Source organism: Ipomoea nil, unplaced genomic scaffold, assembly GCF_001879475.1.
Source record: "Ipomoea nil cultivar Tokyo-kokei standard unplaced genomic scaffold, Asagao_1.1 scaffold1259, whole genome shotgun sequence".
Lineage (NCBI taxonomy): Eukaryota > Viridiplantae > Streptophyta > Magnoliopsida > Solanales > Convolvulaceae > Ipomoea > Ipomoea nil.
The window spans coordinates 466705-485126 of record NW_017617687.1 but is presented as its reverse complement, the minus strand read 5'-3'; the positions used below and the strand labels follow the sequence as shown (position 1 = coordinate 485126).

The 18422-nt window shown below is 35.2% G+C and overlaps 3 protein-coding genes across 7 annotated transcripts; 1 reads left to right on the top strand and 2 right to left on the bottom strand.

The window, feature by feature from the left end:
- The first annotated feature begins 1066 nt into the window (after nucleotides 1–1066).
- On the top strand, nucleotides 1067–9970 carry LOC109184378. 4 transcript variants are annotated; one of them, XM_019334370.1, is made up of 8 exons: nucleotides 1069–1194; nucleotides 1470–1525; nucleotides 3190–3265; nucleotides 3351–3511; nucleotides 5033–7333; nucleotides 7705–7825; nucleotides 8512–8571; nucleotides 8671–9970. In XM_019334370.1, the coding sequence occupies exons 5-8, from the start codon at nucleotides 5160–5162 to the stop codon at nucleotides 9652–9654; spliced, it is 3339 nt and encodes a 1112-aa protein (XP_019189915.1). In that variant the 5' UTR covers nucleotides 1069–1194; nucleotides 1470–1525; nucleotides 3190–3265; nucleotides 3351–3511; nucleotides 5033–5159; the 3' UTR covers nucleotides 9655–9970. The 4 variants fall into 4 exon arrangements, with proteins under 4 accessions (XP_019189914.1, XP_019189915.1, XP_019189917.1 ...); XM_019334372.1 differs by lacking the exon at nucleotides 3190–3265; XM_019334369.1 differs by lacking the exons at nucleotides 3190–3265; nucleotides 3351–3511 and having other exon boundaries at nucleotides 1067–1194.
- Nucleotides 9971–10301: 331 nt separating this feature from the next.
- On the bottom strand, nucleotides 10302–12560 carry LOC109184345 (dnaJ homolog subfamily B member 4). The gene is made up of 3 exons (XM_019334342.1): nucleotides 12329–12560; nucleotides 11735–12036; nucleotides 10302–10920 (listed from the first exon to the last, which is right to left on the bottom strand). The coding sequence occupies exons 1-3, from the start codon at nucleotides 12491–12493 to the stop codon at nucleotides 10452–10454; spliced, it is 936 nt and encodes a 311-aa protein (XP_019189887.1). The 5' UTR covers nucleotides 12494–12560; the 3' UTR covers nucleotides 10302–10451.
- A 1002-nt stretch (nucleotides 12561–13562) lies between these two features.
- Nucleotides 13563–16752, bottom strand: LOC109184399 (polyadenylate-binding protein-interacting protein 5-like). Of its 2 annotated transcripts, none has more exons than XM_019334401.1 (3): nucleotides 16558–16752; nucleotides 14988–15441; nucleotides 13563–13970 (listed from the first exon to the last, which is right to left on the bottom strand). In XM_019334401.1, exons 2-3 carry the CDS (start codon nucleotides 15405–15407, stop codon nucleotides 13881–13883), a joined length of 510 nt encoding a protein of 169 aa, XP_019189946.1. In that variant the 5' UTR covers nucleotides 15408–15441; nucleotides 16558–16752; the 3' UTR covers nucleotides 13563–13880. The 2 variants fall into 2 exon arrangements, with proteins under 2 accessions (XP_019189946.1, XP_019189945.1); XM_019334400.1 differs by having other exon boundaries at nucleotides 13563–13956; nucleotides 16558–16749.
- Nucleotides 16753–18422: the final 1670 nt, after the last annotated feature.

Genomic DNA, 18422 nt, shown 5'->3' with positions numbered 1-18422 from the left:
TAGAAATAAATAAAGCAATTAAATAAAAATGAAAGCACAAAATAGCATCAACTTAGGCAAGAAGAAAATCAAAACAAACGAGACAGAAGTGGGAGCACTCCCCTAAAATGTTTAATGAGACCAATAATGAAGGCAAAATAAGTCTTCCAAAGGACAATCTAAGTATGGAGGAAACTTAACAAATTGGATAAAAAAGACATCTAAAAATAATAAAGAAGTAAAGTAGTTGAATGAATCCATACTTCTCTGATAAAGCCTGCAAAAGAATGGAAATAAAATGATAAAAAATTAGAACAAGTACAAAGGAAAGTGTGCAGCACATGCTGCAGCATACAAGATGGGCCCACCTAAATAGTGTCACTCTTGTATTCTATATAGTCGGAGTTTTAATGGCGACAATCAAAAAGGGTAAAATAGACAAATAATTTTCAAGGAACAACTCTCAATGCACAAGATACAAAAAATCTTGCCTGAAAAAGTCGTGTGGAAATGTTAACCGAGCCTTATAATATACACAGATGTATAGGATTTTAATCAACCACATTATGGAGTGGTGATTTGTAAGTGGTAAAATTAGGAGTGTGTAGCATAATCCTTTATATTATTTGTTAGATAGACAGATTATATATACACATGTATGTATAATAGTTATTGCGTGGACCGTGATCCACACAGCTGTGTGGACCACGGTAAAAAAAACGACGTCGTTTTTCGTATTTTTTTCACACGACACGCAGCAATATACATTTTTATAATTCATAATGTGCATTATTCTAAAACATAATTTACATTATATTACCCAGAAGTTTTATTATTCTAACACGTAGTGTACATTATTCATTATTCTAACACGTAATGTATATTATTTTAACACGTAATATACATTATTCTAACTCATAATTTACATTATTTTTACTCATAATATTCAACGACGACGTTTTGAACCTGATCCACAGAATAATTTACCATGTATGCATGTATAAAATATTTTTTATAGCTTGGCCCAACGGCTCAACGGCCCAACGCATATGTTTGTTTCCTTCCAGTAGCCCAAGCAAAAAATTTAACCTAAAACCTAATCTGCGAGTCTCTACTCTCACGCTCTCACCCAGTCACACCTGCCTCCTTGCGGCTCACATTGCAGCGCGGCAGCCTATCTTGAATCTCGATGGTGGAAGATTTGAGCAAGCCAAGGTATGAGTATTTTCTGTATTTCTTCTTTTGCATAATCTGGAAATCCATTAGCATGCAGATTTTGTTTATATATATGTATATTTTATTTCGATCATTTTCTAGGAAAGTTTAGGAGTTTTGATCTGAGTACTCTTTTTTTTTTTTTTTTTTTTTTTTTTTTTTGCGTTTTTCTATTTTTTTTTTTAAACTTTTTTATTTTTTATTTTTTATGTTATACGAGCTTCGATTTGTCAAACTATGGTGATAGTTTACCCTTTATTTTTTGGAATCCTCAGCTCATCCTCGCTCGCTCGCTCACTCTTGTTCTCCGTCTCATCTCTCTTCGAATTAGGTAAATCTCTTCATATATTGAGTGAATTACTATGCTTTTTCTTGATTTCCGCTATTAACCGTGTTTTGAGATTTTTTTCTTCCAATTTGTTTATTTTCCTTGTTGAATGGACTTTTTTAGTGTATGTATATGATTAGTTAGGTAGCATAGGCTGCTATTGGATTTTATGTTGTTTGTTATTGTTTTCTTTTGTTTTTTGTAGGAGGAGGGTTAGTAGTAGGTATTTAAATGCTTTTGAAAATTTTATTTTTGTTCAATACATAATGTTTTTCCTATAGCATGGTAAAAGTCTGCCTAATGTTTTTTTTTTTTTTTTTTTTTTTGGGACTTGCTGTAGATCGTCTTCACAGAGAACTGTTTGGAGTTATTCTCTTATCGAGTCTCTGTTGATGGTTCAGGCTTAAAGTTATAGACTTGTTGATTGTTGTTATATATGAGATAGTGAAAGCTTGGTGGTTGATTTATTTGTAGTCTTACCTGTAATATTGATTTGTTATTAGTGATGAGCTATTTGACCATATCTACATTTCCACAATTGTTTTTTTTTTTGGGCAACAAATTTGAGAAATCTTTTTTCTGATGTTTGATAAAATTCTTAAATTGTTGATTGTCCAATTGCTCTGCAATGGAGTTTTAGTCACATGTTTGCCTCTTTGATCAGTTATCTAGGTTCTTGTCGAAAAGAAGATTTTTGGTGTGTTGCACAGAGGTGAAAATTAATAATAATGTTTTGTATTTTGTTATTTTTTCAGATTGAGTAGTTTACATGTGTATTTAGCAAAAGGAAATGTAGAAGTAGCTATTATTCTGAAGTTATGTCTATAGACATTGTTGAAGTACTCTGGTGAATTTGTATATAAATCTTTAGGCTGGCTGCCTCTTTCTGTGTAAATCTTGTTTGTACTGCACTTTATTCTTTTTTTTGGGGTGAATTTAAGATACTATAAAATGCTTTTCCTATCATGATTTATTGAAAATTTTGAAAAGAAAAGAAATTAGGCATGTTATTTAGTTCTGATAACATGTTATTGCAGCTGTGGCTTCTAGATAATTTGAAGTGAAAATGCAATTCCTTAACTGGTCAATATGTTATTTAGTCAAATATTTTGAGCTCAATATTACTAAAAATAAACATAAGAATAAGAATTGATGTTCTTTTTATGGTACCTGTGCATGGTTTGGATTCTCTCCTTTTCCCCTCTATGGCTCTATGTTCTCATATATTGACAATATGTGCTAGTAAATGTATATCTCTTGCTAGCTGTTTTCTTTCATGTGGTTTATGTTGATGCAGTACTGGAATATGCTTTAAAATGTGAGAACATTGCAACAGAGTACTAACCATGTGTGGACAATCTTAATGACTACATTACAGGTGTTTTGTAGTTTTTAAGGGGAATATGTAATGCTAAATGAGGAATTTTTCCTTTTATAGTTAAAGAATCATTTGGAGAAGGATTTTGTTTGTTTTGTTTTTTTCTTTTTGTTTTAATCAATCTCTGGTTCCATTTTGCCTGCCTTCCAATGGCCAACAATGTTAAAAACTGACTGGATTTACTCTAAGATTATGATGTATGATTTGGTTATTCATTTATATGGTTTATGTGGTTCTATTCAGTAGTAAATATTGGTTCATGGAAATTATGATAACTCTATGTTGGTAGAAGGGGATATTTCCTGAGAGGCCATGTATTCAAGTAAAAACTATAAACAAGGTACTTTGGAGTGTACATATTTATGGTGAGGCTTCTGGATTGTGCATACGTATTACTCTGAGTGTTCAAGCATCTGATGCTTTCCTTCTGGTTGTTGCATCATGTACCAGTGCACAGAAAGGCATCTGGTGTTTCCTGATTGGCATTAAATGGCTTCAATCATGCCTTTAGCAAAGACATCGAAGTATTCTCAAGTGTTCTTCAGTTGGCTTGGTGGCTTCCTGGTTTCTCTGCTCATGCTAGATACCCATCTTCTTGGTGGACTTGAAGGGTGAACTACTCGTGTTATGCAAAATTTGTGTTGCCATCTGAAGTGTTGGGCATTTAAAATTTGGTCACCATTTTGGCCATATGTTGCTATTAACCTGTATTAAACATTTCAAACTTTCAAGTACATAATTGTACAAATGAGCTGCTTTTTACTGTTTTTAGTGTCTAGAGAAGATTTTTTGCACACCTCATCTGTGTCTGTGTTTGTGCTGTGTCTCTGTTGATACCACCTTTTTCTACAAACTGATCTGCAATGGAAGAAAATGTTAGAATGATTCCCTTATCATGGAATTTTAATGTGATGCTTTATTTTCAACACTGGATAACTTTTTTTGTTTTTGGGTGCTGCTCCGTTTTTGGAGAGGGGGAACTGAGAATGTGTTGAACGAGATGCAGGATTATGGTTGTAAACCTTTAGTGCAAGTGCAAGATTATATTTAAAATATCTTCCCCCCCACAAGTATTATTCTCTGGATTCTGGACAGCCTAGATAATCTTGATTCTTTATAAACGAATGAATTAATATTCACAGTAAAAGTTTTGGCCTATAAAAGTTGTCCTAGATGAAGTTCTCTAATCAAATTGTGGAATAGAGCTAACAAACTACACCAATTTTCAAAACAACACAACATTAGATGAGATTATAGAGTGCATTGGCTGGTTAGCATGCTGTGGTTGCTTGAAGTTGTGTTGTTTTCTATGACTGTAGTGTTAACCAATGATAAAATGTGGAGAACTGGTCATAATGCACGGTTAAGAACTTGAAGTTGTTTGTGTCCTATATCTTGGGCTGACTGTTAAAACGTGTTTGCTTTCTTAGTTTATTATTACGTGTAGTTTATTTGTTTAATGCAATGGCCTAGATACTTCAAAGTCACTTGCTACATAAGTTACTTGTCATTGTCTTGAGGTGATTTTCCACTGCTGTTATGCTGTTTTCTGCATGTTTATGTTTATTATGCTTGTATCAGTACATAAGTGTGCACAGTTATGTTACTGCCTTAAGAGTTCATCTTTATCCTTCCTTCCAATGATGAGACTAATTCTTTGAATACACACTTTGATTTTTCCATGCTGCTGGTTGCTAGCTGAGTTCTACTATCCTGTACATTCTACTTTTATAAAAGTTATCATAATAGCTTTCTGCATTACAATAAGTTAGAGGATTAATTTGTTCAAAACATTTGTAATTCTGAATTTGCACAGCAAAGAGTCTCTTGTTATTGTAGAATGAAATATTATTGGTATATAGGAAATGCAAATGAGCTGTGTTTCAGAACTCATGCAAGATGAGTGCTTCATTTTTTTCTTACCTTTTCCTCAAATATCAGTTCTTTGTGATTCTTAATGTTCCTCCTACCTCTATTGCCTGGTCATTGAAATGTTAATTTGTTTTTGTGTTTTTGTCATATACTCATATTGGTTCTGGATAAGTCATTTAGTATTATACTTTACCAGTTTACCTACTGCTTAATGGTTCTGAAGTTTTTAATACCTCCCTTCCTGTGTTTTTTGGGTGCAGAGCTCCTGTTATACTTCTCATTAATCTAGATTTGGAGCAAAGTTGGTGTAAATATCCTACCTATGAGCTGAACTGCATTGCATCCTTGCATAATTACCAAGCAGCTGTGAATTAGTCATCTGGTCTAATGTCAAGTGATCTTGTTTCTCAGCAGTTCCCAGTATCAGATAGGCAATTGGTTCACATGGATCAAGTCCCTGATAAACAAGAATCATCTGTATCAGGAATGCAGATGGCTGGAAATATGCCAAATAATATACTGCATGATTTTCCTGTATCAAATGGGCCAATGAACCCAGTGGAGTCTGTCCCAGGTAGTGGTAATAGGTTTGGCAACTCTTTGGTTTCTGTACACCAGTTTGGCCAAATGGAATATAGAACAGGTGTTCAATCAAGCTCATTGCTTCCTGGTTCTGCTTCTCATCAGTTTGTGTTGTCAAACCAGCAGGGCGTGATTAGAAATATGCCAACTAATATTGATGTACAGAAACTATCTGTACCAAGCAAGCGGAAGGCTGAGGCAGAACTTTTGCTTCATGGTTCTCCTCAGCAGTCATCATTACCAAATAAGCGTGCTATTGATGCTGGTTCTTTTTCTCACTTTTCTAGCCGGCTGCAGCATTCTTTGCAGAATAAGAAGACTGAACAGGTGCAACCCAAGGTCAGCCCCACAGCTTCACAAGCTCTTCTTGCATCAAGTAGGAAAATTGTGCGAAATGAATCTCTTTCAAATAGAACTGGATCCCAACGGGCACAGGCCCAGGCCCCAAAAGGGCGGGCAATACAAGTTGACCCAATGTCCAAAAATCAAACGGTATCGTTCAATGCGGTGAGGTCAAAAATGAGGGAATCACTTGCTGGTGCACTGGCTTTGGCATGCAAGAGTAAAGTAGCTACAAGTCCGGCGAAGGATGAGAATGAAGGTAACATTGCTCAACAACTACCAGCGGATTCTCAGACTTTAGAAGGCAACCTGAGCAGTGATGGTGCTTGCAGTCAAGCACTCCAGAAGCCCAATGATGCTGTTACAACTACTGAATCCCTTACTTCTGGTAAACCTGGTGATGCAGAAGAATTTTCAATTGGATTTCCTGCAAATGAGGCCATGCAAGTATCTGGCCCAGGCTTTAATGGAATTCAGTGCAGCACTGAGTTGGCTGTGGAGGATATACCATTCAGTGATAATTTCTTTGTCAAAGATGAACTCTTGCAGGGAAATGGTCTTAGTTGGGTTATGGATCTTGACATGGGGGGCAGGGAAATGAATGAAGTTGATGCTGCTGCAAAACCCAAGTTAGCTAATGAAGATGAAAAAGAAGGTTCCAATGACCAAACAAAAGAATCTCCTGAAGATCTGGCCTTTAAAGTTGAGGCAGAACTTTTTAAATTATTTGGAGGTGTAAATAAGAAATACAAGGAGAAGGGTAGATCTCTTCTCTTTAATTTAAAAGATCATGCTAATCCAGAACTTAGAGAGAGAGTAATGTCTGGTGAGATTCTTCCTGAAAGGTTATGTTCAATGACTGCAGAGGAACTTGCTTCAAAAGAACTGTCAGAGTGGAGGATGGCAAAAGCTGAGGAGCTTGCTCAAATGATAGTTTTACCTGATAATGATGCTGACATGAGGAGGTTGGTTAAGAAAACACACAAAGGTGAATATCAAGTAGAGTTTGAAAGGGATGATAAGGTTGATAATATTGCAGCAGAGATTTCTGCTGGTGCAACATCAATCACTCGATTTCAACGAAAATCCAAGGTGGCGAAGGCAAAAGGTGCTTCTGAGGCTGTAGAGAGAGAAAGTTCTGCTGACAAAAATAGTGCAGAAAAGCAGGATTTATTAGACAGCTTGGTTATTCCTGCTGAGGGGACCGATTTAATGCAAGGAATGATGGTAGATGAGTTCAAGGAAGCAGAGTTCCTTCCCCCAATTGTTAGCCTAGATGAATTTATGGAGTCCCTCGATTCTGAACCTCCATTTGAGAACCTGCCTGTAGATTCAAGTCAGTCAACGCCTCTGAGTGACAAGGAAGGAACAGTAACTGGTATTAAAGCTAGAGCTAGTGATTCAACTTCAAAAGGCCCTTCTAATGCTTCTGAGGGTAAGACTGGTGAAGCGATCAAAAAGCAAGCTGAGCCGGTCAACAAACAAGTTGAGCCAGAGGCAGTTCATAAATCCATTTCAAATGTTACTGCAAAAAAAGCATCTCCAATTGGGAATGCATCTTTAGTTGGGTCTATTTGGGAAGGGGCACTTCAACTAACTATTTCAACCTCAGTCACAGTTCTTTGTTACTTTAGAAGGTACGTCTAAGTACCTCTTTAATGAAATAGATAATAAATGGTGCTTTCAACCTTTTTGGGTATCGTTAATTTGTTTCTGTGCACTATTGTAGACACCATTCAATAATGCTTTTGCTGTATGCCTTGAGGCGTTGAACCGTAGATTGTGTGATGGGCTCTTTCTTTTCTTTTTATTGTTTTTATTTTGGTGTGGCCTGGATTCTGCGAGTATGATAGCTAATAGACTTTTTATATAGGCTTTCTGTCATATGTAGTGGTTACTTTCATGTATATTTCTATTTATGATGAGGTTGGCTGCTTTGATTATATGCATAGGCCTTGTTTCTCTCTGTTCTTTTTTGGGTTGATGTTGGTCTATTATTTCATTACAGTGGTGAAACAACATCAATGAAGGAGTGGCCCAATTCCCTTGAAGTTAAGGGTAGAGTTCGCATTGATGCTTTTGAAAAATTCCTTCAGGAGCTCCCAATGTCACGAAGTCGTGCAGTCATGGTATCTTATGGCCTTCCTTTCTTTGTTACAATTTATTTTAGACAGGGTTCTGGTTCAGGCTCATTGAACTTGCAGTGTGGCAATTTATTATACAATTTTACTTATATATATTGTGATCTAATGAAAGGATGTACATCAAATTCTTTGAAAGGCAGAATTATTCAGAAGAAATGGGGTTTATTACTTGATTCTGAGTTCATACTCTATATATGTTAAAAGTTTCATGTCTTGGCTCATGATTGGGTATAGCTTTGTTCTCAAATTTATATATTCAAGGACAAGACAAACATAATATTGATGTTGATCTGCAATCTGGCCTTTATTATGGTGTTAATGCACAATTGGAAGTTAAGAATTGGTTTCCCAGTTTTGGGATCGCTAAAAAGCAAACGTACACATAATTTGATCTGTTATAGATGGCTTTTGTGTAAAGCATTATAAAAATGGTTTTCCTTTTCATATCTTGTGTTAATTTGTGGCTTCATTTAGAGGTGGATATTGACACTGAAATTGGGTTCGAAATGAAAGTGTGTCATTGAATTTACTGTAAAATATATAAAGGCAAATTGGAATCTGAGATATATGATCGATCATTTTGAAAACTAGATACGATGGCTAAGATGAAAGAATATGAGAAAAAGCATTGGGTTTCTTGCTAATTTAAATATGATTGAATTTGCATGCAGGTCACCCAGTTTGTATTAAAGGACAAGTCATCAGAGGATGAGCGGAATAGTCTTTCTGAGGTGATTCCTCCTGTACATTCCTTGCTTGTTTAGCTGCTACTAATGTTAAGAATGAATGATTCCTGTACTTACGTTGTATTCGCTTTTTCTTTCTTTCAGGCTGTGGAGTCTTATGTTTCGGACAACAGGTTGGGATTTGCAGAACCGGGTCCGGGAGTGGAGCTGTATCTGTGTCCACCCCATGGTCGCGTACTCGATATGCTAATCAAGCACCTCTCCAAGGACAGGTCGGAGCTGCATGATTTTACTACAGATAATGCTCTAATCGGCGTTGTTGTATGGAGAAAACATCATCATATAAGTTCGACAATTTCACCCAACTCCACACAACACCATAAACACACCACCTTCAAAAAACAACAATCCATGTCTAGGAGACCTCAAGAAAAAGATAACAACGTTAATTTCTTGCCAAAAGGGTCTTCTTCTGTGCCTTCCAAACCTGCCCAATTGCCTCCTGATGATGACGATGATGACGATGATATCCCACCTGGGTTTGGCCCATCTAAAGGCGGCTCTCGTGATGACGATGATTTGCCTGAGTTTAATTTTGCTGGTAACATGAATGCATCATCATCATCATCTATGTCTAGATATCCCCAGCCCCCGCCCCCGCCCCGTGCCCAGACTGTTCCATCATCTGCTCCCGCAGCAGATCAAATGAGACAACTTGTACAGAAGTATGGTCAAACTGGTAATAATACAGTGCCGGGTGGTTTTGGAATTGAACCTTGGAATGACGATGACGATGATGACATACCTGAGTGGCGGCCACAAGCTCCGCTCCCACCACCGCCTAATCTTGGACCACCACCACCTGGTGGCCACACCCCCCAAGGCTTCCATCACCACCAGCCAATGCATCATCCTCCCCATTTAAGAATGCAAACCCCTCACCATCCTCATCTCCCTAATATGCCACCACCTCCAAATGCTGCGTCCCCAAGATGGCCTCCACCTTCTGGTACCTTTGGAAACCAGCAAGTGGGTGGCCAGTATTATGGCTCACCTACGTTGCGACCTGGACAGCCGCCCGGCACAGATTACAGAAGAGATAGCTCAAGGAGTAGTAGGGGTTTTTGAATCTTTATCTTATAAGATAAGATGATGTAAAAATTAATGTTCTTTTCCCCCTCCCCAATTTAGTTTAGATAGTGGATGTTAGAGTTTCAGTTACCAGTAGTTTATTAGCCTTTCAAGTTCAGTGCAACCAACATATCTTGTTAAATACTCTATCGTCTGACTGTTTCCGTTAGCTGAACGTTACGACTAGATCTACCAAACAACCTCAATAATTATTGTCTAGTTGTGCCGTTGACATTCGTGTTTAATGTTGGGTGTTAGGCGTCAAGTCAACTCACCTTTTTCTTATATATATATATATTCATGTTTTCTGAAATTGGAGTTTAATTTTTATTAATTAATTAATGTTCCCACAAAATGCTGTGTGTGAAACAAATTAAACAGGTAGGCAGAGGCAGGTTTGAATATATATATATATATATATAGAGAGAGAGAGTAGTAGAGAAATATATGATATGATTGGATTGATTGATTCAGAGTTAATATTAATTCTTTGTGCTTTTTTGAGTATAGTGATCTTTTTTTTTTTTTTTTTTCAAATTGACCACTTGTATTCTTTTGATTTTTTTTACTTATTACAATGCAGTATTTGTTCATAACTACTTTCTTAACCAATTGAAACACAAAGAGCTCATATTACCTCCACCGAGGCTCCCTCCCACTTAAGGGAGTAACTTAGTGTCATTGGTCTTTCGATTTTTAAATTGTTACCGAATGAATTACAGATAAAAGTAAAGTCAAGTCTAGAATTAAACCCCTATGCTCGAAAGACCTGATATGACATTAACTCTATTGATTCAGCATTCAGCTGATGCTCCTCCTCCTTCTCCTCCTAAAGCTTGCTTGAGTGCAGTTCGGTGTTGTGGGGTTAATTGGGTGGGAAATGTAACTTCAAATTTGATCTTCAAATCGCCTCTACTCCCTGCAGGCTCCCTAGCGATGGGCATCCCTTCTCCTTCAACCACAAACTCATACCCAGGCTTCACCATCTGAGTCACTGCTATGGACAAGCTCCGACCATCCAAGGTTGTTAGGTTTAAGGTTGTCCCTCCGATGGCCTCCGCTAGCGTCACCGTGTAATTCATCATCAGATCGTTTCCATCTCTGTTGTAGACTTGGTGGGGCTTCTCGTCGATGATGAAAACCAGATCCGCGGGAAGCTGGCTGGGCTGCTCGTTCCCTTTGTCTAGAAATGTGATCTTTGTGCCTTTCTTCCACCCTGGCTTTACGTCAATGCTTAATATCTCTGATTCTTGTACTATTCTTCTGCACCACCCACGCCAATAGTATGTAGTAAGCTACCTAGTGTTTAACTAACAAACATTGCTTAATAATAATAATAATCAAAGATAAAATTTCACTTTTCTTCCCCTTACTATTATATATATATATGAATCACACTATTAAAATTTTCTAATTAAGTGCATAACTATATAATTTGTATCACATTTGATCTTGCTGTTCAATTTTCTGCTCAACTATTGCCGGAAATACTCTTTCCAGAAGAGGCACTGTATTTGCTTCTTCCGTTCCGGAAGCACTTCCAATAATACTTGACTGAAAAATTGAACAATATGACCAAATTAAATATAATACAAATTACATAGTCATGCATCTAATTAAAAAATTTTAATAGTCAAGCATCAAATGTGATCCATGCATAATAATTAGGGGACCAAAAGTGAAATTTATTCATAATAAAATAGAAAATAGTCAAATAGGGTCCCTATACTTTACTCAATTAGGCCTTAAACTTTCAAATGTTGTAATTAAGTCCTTAAACATGTTATTTTAGAGCATTGAGGCATTGAAATCGGTCGCCTTCTTCGGCAAAGGAGAAGGCGACCAACTGACCCATGCGACAGTTTCGCTAGTGTTTTTGGCCAGAATATGGCAGAGATTCATCGGAATCCTAGTGACTTGTAATTACAGGTCACCAAACGATTTTTGGGTCTCAATGCTCTAAAATAAAATGTTTAAGGGCTCAATTACAATCTTTAAAAGTTTAACCGAATTGACTTTTAAGTAAAGTTGAATAGGCTATTTGAGTAATAAAATAAAAATGAGGGAGGTGAGGCACCCATGGGCATCAACAACAGTTCTTGATATCTTCATCTTCCTAGTTGAACCAGAGTAGAGCTCTTCAAGGGTGCAAGGCAATTTGCTCTCAACAGGAGGGGGTTTCTTTGGAATGCTGCCACCATTCCCATCACTTCCTGCTGCTCGGAATCCGAAAGGGCTACTTCCGAAAAACTCTGCAAATATATCCTCTGCGTTTCGAGGGTTGAACAATCCGTTTGAGCAACCCGCTGACGGCATGTGTTTTAGCCCTTCTTCACCATGTTGATCATACACTTGCCTTCTCTGTGGATTACTCAATACCTGCATATATACATATATACTACTTGTAATTAAAATTCAACATCTATCATGCATATAAAACCCAAATCGAACATGCATGATTGTAATCTACATGTTAATCAATGAAAATGGAAACATTATATTGCACACACTCTTAATGACAACGAATTGAAACAATTCAACATATATTTTTGTTATTGTTAAGGGATTGGAATTGGGTTACGGTTGGAAATAGATCGAAATGCATGCATGCATGCATATATGCAGATGGAAAAGAAGAGAATTGAAAATGATGAGAGAGAGAGAGAGAGACTTCATAGGCCTCGGAGATCTGCTTGAACATGGCTTCAGCTTCGAGCTTGTTGGTGGGGTTCTTGTCGGGATGCCATTTCATTGCCACCTTTCTGTAAGCCTTCTTCAAGTCTTCATCCGTCGCTGTCTTCTCCACCATCAACACACTGTAATAATCCATTCCCATTTTCTCTCTCTCTCTCTCTCTTTCTTTATTTACATGTAGGTATTCTAGATGCCGGTTTAATTTGAATATATATATATTATGTATCTGCAGGAATCATGCATATATATGAATCCAATTAAGGGAGAAATTGTGGTTTTGTTAAGTGCATGAATATGCATGCATGCATATATCAATAATCAATTGAAGCTTCTCAATATGTTACTAGCTACATGCATACGTACTGTATGTAAATTAAATTTGAAATTCCTCTGTTTGATCGATTTCAACAAAGGCAATGAAATGATATGATAGATGAAACCACAAATCACAATACTATACTTTTGATGTGTTTTATTTTATTATTTTGTTTTTAGGGATTGGATTGGCCACCGCGTTCCTAGCCAACCTTTGCTAGCTATTTTTTTTTTTTTTTTTTAAAATAATATATACCACTTTGCGCTTTTTAACTTCTTTTTATTATTTACTAAATAAATTAGACTTTATCCATCTCTATTAGTGGATGGGGAGATTGCAAAGTGACATAACATAGCACATCTCTCTTTTACTTTACTTTAATAAAATATTCCAAGTATTACTTTACTTTAATAAAATATTCCAAGTACAATTTTTAATTTTAAGATTTCAAATGAAAATGTGCAAAAGTGAAAAAAAGGCTCACTTTCAAAACTTAGCCTTAATTACATCCACACTAGGCTAATAATCCATAGCATGGTGAAATATATGTATATCTAGTTTTTGAATAATTTTTCTTTATTATTATTTTTAACATACATGCCGCTAATATAATGGAATTGCATTAAATTTTAGGACTAAAAAGAAAAATAAAATGATAATTGTAATAATTTCTGTCATCCTTACCAAATTCTGTAACACTTGGTCATTTAACGTAACTAAACAAAATGGAAAACCCTTGATAAATTAATCCAATCAAATCAAATTAAATAAATGGTATAAGATTTAATATGTTATTGAATCTATTGGCTGGCTTGTATATAGCTTATTATTATAATATTGGCCTGAACATTAATTAGTTGAAACAGTACAGGCAGGGAAGGCATCCAGCCTGGGGTGAATGGGCAAAATCAAACTAGTGTTTTATCCCCAAATTCAGGGCTATATCATTCAGATATTTGAATGTGCATATCTCTCAGCTCTATAAAGCAAAGACCACTTTGAGATCAGAATTAAAACCAAAAGTACAAAGCAGTATTGTGCTATACAACATGGGGGGCTGAAACATCACTGCTCACACCTCTCAACTAAAAACCTTTGATGATCAAATTCACACTTCCATCTCCAAACCAAACAAACATTTAACTCACAGGCTCCGAGCATGACGAGCCTGATGACGAAGCAACTGTGCTGCTGCTTTCATCACTCACCTTCTTCAGTTTCTGACTATAAGCTTCACCCGAAGAAGGGCCAGGTTCCGATTCATCACCAATGTCCAGACAATCAGGAAGCTTTTCAGAACAACCATGTGGAGACAAACATTAACAAACTATCTTCATCAGACAAAATGTCAAAATTGCATAAATTTATTATCAACTATCTCCAATTAGATAATCAAAATATCTGATCATTCACTAAAAAAGAAATGACAAAATGGAGGCCAGTAGCTGCTATCATTGTTTTTGGTGACGACTATAAAATAATGAACAATCTGACATATCAAAAAGACAAAACCTCTCCGATTGCATTCTCTCACACATCAGTATTCTGCCATGAAAGTAATAGACTCAAATAATAATAACAATAATCTCTCAATCACAACCAACCTAGTCAAATTAAGAAGATCTAATCTAACATCCCATGAGCTATATGAAGTCAAAACACAATCTAGCAGTGAAACAATAGAGCATATGTTGACAAGTAACCTTTCCTTCCCCACCTCAATGCCAAAACACAACAGACATACATCAGGAAAGAGCTAAATAAGAAAGGGATAAGGACAAAACAATGAACTATTTGGCTATTTCTTCAAAAATAATGACCAAGAGCAAGTCTAAATATAGTTATGAAAATCAAACAAAATACCTCACATGTAATTGTCTTCTACTAGTGTGAAGCAAAATCAAAAAGGTAAGACTTACTATAACCAGTTTTCTTTATTAGAGTTATTTTTCTCCAATTTGTCTAGACATGCAGACTTCATTACACATCGCTACATTTCAGTCTTCATTAAAGATAGTTTTTCTGTGGTTCAATGTGAATAGCATGTAAAACTCTGTAACAAATAAATAAGTAAAGAAGAATCTATTAAGGTAATAAATTTTTAGCTTGAAATTAGGAGCATCATGCATTAGGAATTTAGGATTTCACTATAAGATGTTACGAGCATGAAGATAACAGAGTGCATTAGCAGATAAAAATTGTAAATCAATGCCTGCCCTCACACGTGGAATAAAACAAGACAGAAAGAAACAAACTTAAAATAAATCTAAGAGAAAAAGCACGGTTACTTGTATCAGTACAACAAATTCAAAGCATTTACCTCAAGTTGATTTAGCATGTCAACAGTTTCTTCCAGGTCACACTTGTTTACTAAATAGACTTGAGAAAGTGATTCCTCGGATATATCACGAAAAGTTCTCCGAAGGTATTGCATGTCAATGTCAAATTCCATATCCAAAACCTCTGTATCTGTAAACTCATGTTGACCCTGAGATGATGACCCATAAAAGTCATCACTAGGAGAGTGCTGCATGTAATATTGTTCAGTCCTTTGGGCAAACTGCTGCTGATATTGAGTTGGTGTAACTCCAGTCGGCAGCAAGCCAGCTTCATTTCCGTCTTTATTCTCTATCCCTGGAGACTTAGCACTGTCTTTAGTGGGTAACACTCTTTTGGAGAGTGGTACATAAGCTTCAGCATGTGGATTCAAAGTAGATTTTCCTGCCTTCATGGGAATCATGGCTACAGACCATATAGAATTTGCTGTTGAAGCACTGAAAAATAATAATCACATTATTATGAGCATAAAGGAACAATGAGGATTGTTTTTAAAATGTAATGGTTTCATTTTAAGGACCGCACTAAAGCTACATGATACTCCATACAACATCTCCAAGCACATTCTAAATTCATTCATAATCATTTATTATATATCAGATGCATATCACACAGCAGTATTGACATGAGATTTCAACATACAAGTACTGATTACAATGCATTCTTGGCATGTCAAATCTACTTTGGTATGGTAGATACAAACTAAACAGTGTGACATGGGTGATTGGAAGTTGGACAGAAAACACTCACACCAAAGAGGAAGGTTTGAAAGACACTAATTACTTTGACACAGATTTTTTTCTTAAATAGATACATCTTAAATTTCAATTTTTTACATTGTGAAATACAAATCACGTGATAAATGATAATAGGTGACAAGTATTAGTAACTAGGCACGCAGGTCAGGGTACAAATCCATTAGCAAAGATATGAACCTCCTTAAAAACTTATACATGATGGCTTTTACATAAACATACCCGACCAAATCAAGACAACATAAGTCAAGATAGACCAGTAAAGCATGATTTATCACATCAAATGACAATTGACAAATAAGAAAACATAGCAAACCAAAATGTACAGACAAAAACGAAGACTGACAATTTGCATCATGCCTTCGTGCATAACTATCGAGGCCAACCTTTTAATGACTCAGATGCAGAGAAATTAAAACACAGAGAATTCCCGATTAGTCGATTACGGCGATGCTTCAAGGCAATAAACTAACCACACGAATCTGCACACAGAGCTACTAGTTTTGGTGATCAAGCCGAGATAAAAGCACATATATAGACACACATATAGGAACAGAGCGCGGACGAAAAGACGAGGAATCGATAGTAATACTCTAATAATAACGGAGACGGTTACGTGAAATTGAAAATCAAACGAAACAACGATTAAAAATAGTTTAATCACAGATAAAGCAGAAAGAATAATTGAAAGAATTACGAGAATTGTTAAAGTGATCGATAAAATGCGAAAAATCATAGCATCACAGGTACAGGCGGGGACAGGTGATCGGGAAAAAGAAGAAACAGATCGTGAGAAACCTGGAGGAGAGCGATCTAGGCTGCCTGCGAGCTTCGGAAACCCTACTTTTGGCAAAAATGGCTTGAGAGTGAAGAAAGCTGGTTTTGAGAGTAGCCTGAAACCAAGAAATGTGACGATCTCATGATGGCAAAGACGGTTATCTCTCTTTTGTCGCCTCTCCAGTCTCCACTCTCCACTGCGCGCGCGTTACGTCTCTACTCTGTCTGCCAACTGCCACCTCCATTTGTTGCGTTCCAATTCCAATTCCAATTCCAATTTCCAATAATAGCAAAATAATATGAGGAGAATTACCATTTTGATCCCTCATTGTTAATGTATTTCTTAATTTTCAATTTTAACTAATTTAATCATTAAATTGTATAAAATTTTATCAATTAAATTGACAAAATTTCAACAATAGAAAAATCATGATTTTAGTCAATTGGAGGAGTTTAATTGACGAAATTTAAACAATTTAAGAGTCAAATTAGTTAAAAAAGAAAACTATGTACTATATTAACAGTTGTAAAACAATTAAGGGACCAAAATAGTAATTTTTCCTACCAGTATAATAAGATTATTTTTCCAATTTGGTCCCTCTATACTATTTTCATTTATAATTGTTGACTATTATTTTATTGCTAGTACTCGGTATTAGTTTATCAACTTTTTGTTATATATATATATATATATATATATATATATATATATATATATATATTTATATTTATATTTATATTTATTTATTTATTTATATTTTGATGACTATTATTCTATGACATTTCCTTTGCCACCTTTTCATCTTCTTATTTATGATGGGATATGAAAGGATTATTTTTGGATATGTATACATGATTATCTTTTCATCTTTTTATTTATTCATTGATAATAAGGTTTTTTTTTTTTTTTTTTTTTTTTTTTTTTTTTTTGGAGTTCTTACATTTGAGTTCATCATTTCTCTCTTCTTTTATTCTTTTGTTCTTAATATTATATTTCGCGTACAATTATTGCGATGATCGTACAACCATCTCGATAAATTGAGCTAAAGAAGGATGAATTTACAAAACTTTGATTTTTTCTTTTTACAATTTTTAATCCTTTCAATAAATTTTTCAATAAAACATCAATTTTATGTACATTTAATTTTGAGTGATGTTTGATTGAAAAACCCATGAAAATGACTAAAAGTGGTAAAAATACAAATTTGATGGACTAATAATAATAAAAACGATAGTTGAAAATTATATTTAAAAATGTCACAAAAGTTGATGGATTAATAGTAATAAAAAAAAAAAACAATACGAAAATTTTGTAATGATGTACTCTCCTTATATGTACATTACAAAACACAAAGACGCAAAGTATTGTTATAAATATATTATTATGATGGATATTATGGGCATTTAATTCATAATAGTTGTAACGGTTAGCATTAATGTTGTTGTTGTTGTTATTATTATTATTATTATTATTATCTCTCTCTCTCTCTCTCTCTCTCTCTCTCTATATATATATATATATATATATATATATATATATATATATATATATATATATATATGTATGTTGTATACTTATTTGTAGGGTTGAGGATGAAGAATATTGATGGAATGAATGAGTTTCATTTTTGTCTCTCTATTGTTGCTATTTCTTTCCCCTTTTCCTTTGTATTGTTTCCATAACGAATTCGATCGTTTCTCTAAAGATGACTAAGAGCTAATAACAAATAATCACAATACATTATCAGATGCTCTAACCACCACGTTATCAGCACTTATATGTACATTACAAAACACAAAGTATAACATTATAAAGTATACAACATTGTAAAAAGTTTCAATATCAACAATAAAACATTATATAATTGTATAACAATTACTTCCCC

What these genes read in the sequence shown, in the direction of transcription:
- LOC109184378 (XM_019334369.1), top strand. Translation starts at nt 5,160, where the DNA reads ATGTCAAGTGATCTTGTTTCTCAGCAGTTCCCAGTATCAGATAGGCAA. An exon ending in GTTCTTTGTTACTTTAGAAG is followed by an intron (nt 7,334 to 7,704) that starts GTACGTCTAAGT and finishes ATTTCATTACAG; the next exon opens with TGGTGAAACAACATCAATGA. An exon ending in AGCGGAATAGTCTTTCTGAG is followed by an intron (nt 8,572 to 8,670) that starts GTGATTCCTCCT and finishes TCTTTCTTTCAG; the next exon opens with GCTGTGGAGTCTTATGTTTC.
- LOC109184345 (XM_019334342.1), bottom strand. Translation starts at nt 12,493, where the DNA reads ATGGGAATGGATTATTACAGTGTGTTGATGGTGGAGAAGACAGCGACG. An exon ending in AGATCTCCGAGGCCTATGAA is followed by an intron (nt 12,037 to 12,328) that starts GTCTCTCTCTCT and finishes GTATATATGCAG; the next exon opens with GTATTGAGTAATCCACAGAG. An exon ending in ACTGTTGTTGATGCCCATGG is followed by an intron (nt 10,921 to 11,734) that starts GTGCCTCACCTC and finishes TGGGTGGTGCAG; the next exon opens with AAGAATAGTACAAGAATCAG.
- LOC109184399 (XM_019334400.1), bottom strand. Translation starts at nt 15,407, where the DNA reads ATGATTCCCATGAAGGCAGGAAAATCTACTTTGAATCCACATGCTGAA. An exon ending in ACATGCTAAATCAACTTGAG is followed by an intron (nt 13,957 to 14,987) that starts GTAAATGCTTTG and finishes TGTTCTGAAAAG; the next exon opens with CTTCCTGATTGTCTGGACAT.